The sequence below is a fragment of the Fundulus heteroclitus genome, chromosome 14, assembly GCF_011125445.2.
Source record: "Fundulus heteroclitus isolate FHET01 chromosome 14, MU-UCD_Fhet_4.1, whole genome shotgun sequence".
Taxonomy (NCBI): domain Eukaryota; kingdom Metazoa; phylum Chordata; class Actinopteri; order Cyprinodontiformes; family Fundulidae; genus Fundulus; species Fundulus heteroclitus.
Window position 1 is genome coordinate 2,981,351 of NC_046374.1, and position 5,884 is coordinate 2,987,234.

The 5,884-nt window shown below is 37.1% G+C and overlaps 1 protein-coding gene across 1 annotated transcript; it reads right to left on the minus strand.

Annotated features, from left to right (window-relative positions):
- Positions 1-4,446: 4,446 nt before the first annotated feature.
- LOC118565907 (sterile alpha motif domain-containing protein 9-like) lies at positions 4,447-5,670 on the minus strand. Its single transcript, XM_036146983.1, has 3 exons — positions 5,295-5,670; positions 4,535-5,033; positions 4,447-4,451 (listed from the first exon to the last, which is right to left on the minus strand). Exons 1-3 carry the CDS (start codon positions 5,592-5,594, stop codon positions 4,447-4,449), a joined length of 804 nt encoding a protein of 267 aa, XP_036002876.1. The 5' UTR covers positions 5,595-5,670.
- Positions 5,671-5,884: the final 214 nt, after the last annotated feature.

Genomic DNA, 5,884 nt, shown 5'->3' on the forward strand with positions numbered 1-5,884 from the left:
CTGCTCCGCTGCCTTTCGTTTTCTTCTGTAATTTGTGACAGAAGGTTACCCACTAGCAAAGCAGCCTCCAGTGATTTCTTTTCTTTCTTAAAACTGTTCCACTTTACCATAGTCCACTTTAATAAAATGGTTTTCTATATTAAATAGCATGGTGCTAAGAAATGTGGTGTTAGGGGGTCCAATAAACCAATCAAACATGGATGGGAAATAAGCAGAATAACCAAATGTTATGCCTACAGTCATCCATTTGGATCTAAAAATTTAACTGACAATAATTTGGAATGGAATCGAGTAGTTTGAGTAATACTTAAATTAGTTTTCAAAGAAGCAGGAAAATTAAAACAACTACCCTTGCTTCAAACTATTCCCCTTATTTTTTTGCAACACAGTTCTACTTACTTTGTTCTTCTTACATAGCTTTTTGTTACTTTTTGTCACATATTGACAGAGGACGAGAGTATAATTAGGGTGGTAATCCCTATCACGATTGACTATTTAACACTCTCTAAATTCTAATCTGCAGAGGCCCCTGTCTAAAAGTGGTTTCTCAGACCTGAATGCTCACACAGGCCGGGGTACAGTTAGGATTTATTGGTTCAGTAATCCACAACAGATCTCGCCTAAAAGACAGTGACTCATGTATGTAACACCTGCTGTAGTTGGTGCATCTAAAAAAAAAAGATAAATGTTTATCAAAGCAGTGTGATAAAAACCAGTGATGCATTTTGTCTCCTTTAAAAATGGCAGACTATCATTTTCATCATGAATGAGAATCGACAAAAATATATCAACGACTACTATGATAGCTTAAGTGGTGACAAGCCATGTTAGATTATGTTCAACAATTTGCCACAAATCATAGATTTCTTTCACCCTATTGGATGGTTTCCATCTCATTAAAAAAAAACAAAGAAAATGATGTGTTTACCAGACTTAGATTTATTCAGCAATAATCAAAAATAATAACACTTTAGTAAGGAAATAAAAACACTGGCAACAACTAATTAATGTAATAAGGAATTATATTTATTTTATTCACTCAATTTTAAAAAATTTGCACCTTTTTTAATATTTTAATATTTTTAGGTAAAAAGAAACACAAGCCAAATACACAAAGGTATCAAAGATGCTAAGTTTTTTACAAACAAACATCAACAGCTAAAGATCTGTGTTCTGAATAAGAAAACAAATGTTCCAAATATTACGTTGACTAAAAATTTTACTTTTAGGAACATTTTAACCAGGAGTTAATGGGTTAGAAATATATTCATTTTGAGGAAATTATACATTTGGTGGTATTTTGGGTCCAATTCTTTATTTCATGAAGAATGTGAAGAATAATTCAAAGCAACTAAAATACACACTTTTCACACATATCAGAATTTCTCTAAGATCAAATTGTGAATTTGAAGGCAATGATGCTTCTTATTATGGTGCACTGCATTTCTTCATTCATTAATGTTTCTGCACATGGTTCTCTTCCTCAAAATGAGAGGCAAAATGAACTGGGGAAACACAACTATATTACACAGCTAATTTCTTTGCCAAAATCTTTAACACAACTTAATTATTGAAAAAGAAGAAAAATATCTGAGTCCCATGCACCACCAACATGTTTTATGAAAATCCCAACAAACATTTTCACATTTATTTTCATACATTTCCCTTTAACAATCAAATATCCACTCAAACAATAGATTATGTTATTCATTTAAAGTAAACTTAAAATGTAGAAAAAATGGTTTAAAGCTGTATAGTGGTTCCTGATGAAAACATCAGCTTAGAAAACACCATGAGACTGCAATAGTTTCATGTCACCTTAATTATAATCAATCTTACGAAACACTAATAAACTAATAATTGGCATGCTGGCCCATCCAATTAACCCAAAACCTAAAATCATAACCAAGAATCCAATACAAGGGCTGCATGTCACTTAAAAACTGACTTAAGAATAATAAAACAAAAAAAAAAAATAGAGAGAAAGAAACAGCATGGTCTCTGGGTGGCATTGGGCCTTCAGGCTTCTTTTGGACTTTCCAACTTGCTAAGCTCTGGAAGGAGACAAAACAGATATATTTGTCACATTCAAGCTCATCCATTAGAGTTCATTTTTTATCCTTGTCTAACTGAAAAACCTCATGTGATTTTGTTGTGCTATTATATGCCAATATAACGACATAAAGCAGTTTCCTTGGAACCTAAAAGGCTCTTTATTAAATATGACTCATTAAGATGGCATTGGTACACGTTTTGAAGCTTTTAGTCTAAGTGACTTTGATTTAAAATGAGCAATTTGCATTCTAGAAGGATTTATTGTTAACTGGATAACTTTGGGTGAAATCACAAGATAGAATGGGAGCGATACATCTATCTGAATCATGCAAATAAAGATCACATCATAAATAAAACATGACACACACAGACAAACAGCTTTTGCATATCGATACTAAAAATAATCATACGTGCCATTAAGAGGGCTGATTTAGGCTCAAAAACGTATGGTCAATGCTGATAATATTTTTTATATTTGCAGTTTTAGTCATTTTGTAGCAACTTTTTTTAGGTATATAAAGGAAAACGTCTTCCCTGGGTAATTTCACACCAACCAAGCAGCAATTTCTACCCAGCTTAGGGATGTTTCCAATCCATTTTAGCAACCAAAGAGTTGAAGTGATTTTCTATAATCTTCTTGTCCTTATTGTTTAGAAATGGGGTTATATTTCTGTCTCTATATCAATATCTACCAGCTTTCACTATACCTTTGGTTTAATCAGTGGTAATCTATCATATTCCATAGGGGTCAAAAATGGAGATCAGAACTACTGTTATTGAAAAAAGTATAGAAATGATTTGAAGTGCCCGCCTACCAAAGGTTGGTTTTACTGTAACGAATGACAGCATCAAATGAAAAAATAAGCAGCAGGTGTTGTAAGAAACCACAAGAAAGTAAGCTAATCAAGGTACTTCTTACTCCTCTTTTTTAAAAGATGAAATTGTGTATTCTCACAAACCAAATGTGACAGCAGCAGCTACGCCTGTGTCCTCCTGTGCTGCCATGTTTATGTTAGTTCGGCTGTGGGCTCACCAGCCCTTACTTTCAACGCGCCGATATGTCCCACCTTAAACTATAATACTGCAACCTGATTGGCCCAAACCGTTTTTGGTTGAGACACAAACGGTTGAAGCGGGAGCGGTACAAGATGGATTCTCGTGTGTTTGTGAACACACAAATACCGCAAGAATTCAGCTTGCAGGTTAGAGATTTGGGCACTTAAAACTTATCCACAATTCTTAAAAACACTTAGCTACCAAAACTGAAATAAACTGATAGGAAATCGTGAAATATGGTTATCCTGGTATCAATGCCAGCAGGTTGCACGCGCAACATTGGGACATGAGATGGTGAAGGAAAGAATTGATCCAGAGCCATAATTCTTAATAACAGCAGAGGAGATAATGGACTATGTTTATTTATCTAAAGGGGGGGGAAAAAACACAGTTTTTAGTTTTAAATTCCTTTTAGCTCTTGTGTGAGCTATGTACTTATAAGGAAATGCTGATATCTGTAGTAACTAAATGAGCTGTGCTATCTTACCTCTGTCTGTTGTTTTAGTCTGGACGTTGAAGGCCACAGGACCTCTGATGGTGAATCCAAGGAAAAAGGAAACTTGCCGTTCTTTCCAGAGACTTCTTTGAAGATTGGCTTCTATTTCAATCTGCTTACTACCAATAGTAAGAAACAATGTGTAGTCCTTTACCTTCCCTTCAAACTTGAGCAGACATTCTTTGACCTCGTGATTTTTGAATATATTCTCTTTCTTCCAGTTGATGCAATCCGCATCAAATTGATTTTCATAGAATTTCTCAAGAACCTTTCTGTGAACAAGCCTGTCCAGATCTTGTCCTTTTCCAATAAAAAACAGAGGGAGAAGGTACCTTGATCTAAAGAAGTTTAGATATACATTTTCATAGGAGCTGCGCATTTCCTGAATTAGTTGGCTCAGGTCAAAGAGGCCATTGTCTTCGTTGTCTGTGGGCCAGCACAAGAGTAAGGCTAGCAGGTGCTGCTCAGGAGGAGCTTTGTGATCCAGACTTCTTCTCTGTTTGAGTCCTTGAATTAAATCTTCAGGAGAAGAGGAAAAGGTTTGATCCAAATTCTTGGACAAAACATAAGCCAGGATGAAGTTGGCCACATCTGAATCAGACTTTGTCGATGAGCATATTTTTTCCCACCATGTGGTTATAAGCTTGAGCTGATTCCCAGTGTACTCTCTGTCCATACATGCAAGTACTCCCGCAGATGTTGCTGCAAGGTTATCCTGAAGCTTATGCATATACTGATCAACGTTTGGTTCGACTGGTAAAGGTGGAGAGTCCCCAATGTACTTCCTTTGACATTCAGAGGTATCTTTTGAAAGGTATCCAGGGTCATCTTTCTCCATGCTAGGCTTTGAATATGTCAGATATTCAACAAAAAACTCTGCCTTTTTCTCAACTTCTCCTTTAAGGCGGTTTACAAGATCATTGAAACTTTGATATGTGTCGTCTCCGAGTTGGTTCAGGACAGAGTCCAAGCTCACATTCTGTGTAAGAACTGCTTCCCAGATTTTGTTTTTCTTTACAAGCAAGTTATAGAGAAGATTGCAGAACTGTAGAAACCCAAACTGCCCTCTGCAATTGAACATACGTGAGGGTACCCTATTGTCACATGTCTGATGTTCTATTCTGGCAAGTCGCTCTTCATCTTTGAAAGCTTCAGTAGCCTTTTTGGCCACCTCCAAGAGTTTGCTTGGGTTGAAACCTTCCCCGCTGTTCTTGAGGTGGTTCTTGTGGACCTGACCCAAAGTATCAGCAATAAAGGAATTTTGGGGATCTCTGCTCTTTGCTTTATTTGCCCAGTGTTCTGCCGGAACATATGATTTTAGTTCTATGTAGTAGAACCGAGCAAGAGCTTGTGGGAAAAAGGGATTGCGAGGAAATATTTCTGATGCCACCTCTAAAAGCGATGCACTCTGATCATCGTCCTCGTTCTCTTGGATATCCAAAATTAGTTTAGAAAATCTTTCTTTGTCCTGCTCAACCTCTGAACCATATGGGTTTTTTTTTGTTTTAGGTTCTCTTTTGGTTAGCAGGTCTTTGATAAATCCAAGCAAACATGGTGGGAACTCTTCATGCTCCTTGTGCCTGGGAAACGTATTCAGGAATTCTTTTGCTATGTGGCTTCTTGTCACTCCCCTTTCAGCTAAGAGACTAATACAGCATTTTGCTAACAGTAAGTGAGCCATGCGGACCTTTCTCTCTGTTCTTTCATCTTGATGGAAGGTGACAATGAGGTCACTATAGGGATGCATTTCTTTTTCCATCGATATGTTCTCATGTGTGTTGTTTTCATGTTGGAGAAAGTCAAGACACTGAGACTCCAGCAGATAGGAACCCGGCACATAAGCATTCAGTAAGGACAGAAAGGCAATAAGCCGGGCCTGCGGGGGCAGCTGTACAAGCCGGGCCTGCGGGGGCAGCTGTGAGTTTAAACGTGATCTAAATTCCTGGCAGGCTTTGTTGATGTAGTTTTGTGAGAAATTAGTTTGCATTATGTAAAAGCCATGGAGTCTTTTGTTGCCATAGTTTGCAGTGATCTCATTCTTCTTTTCAGTGAATCTTTGCTGCTCGTTCTCTGACAGAACTCTTCTTAGGAAAACATTTTCACTTTGTAGCAAGACATCCTTTCTCACACAACTTAGTAAAATTGCCACAGGCATATCCTCCTCTGTTTTGTATATCTTTCGTTCCTTTATAGTCATCATAATGTTCTCTTGGAGCTTGTCAAGGATCTGTTCATCATTTAGTAATAGCAGTACGGTGTTCTCGTGACGTTTACTGC

What these genes read in the sequence shown, in the direction of transcription:
- LOC118565907 (XM_036146983.1), bottom strand. Translation starts at nt 5,594, where the DNA reads ATGCAAACTAATTTCTCACAAAACTACATCAACAAAGCCTGCCAGGAA. An exon ending in ATGAAAGAACAGAGAGAAAG is followed by an intron (nt 5,034 to 5,294) that starts GTCCGCATGGCT and finishes GATATCCAAGAG; the next exon opens with AACGAGGACGATGATCAGAG.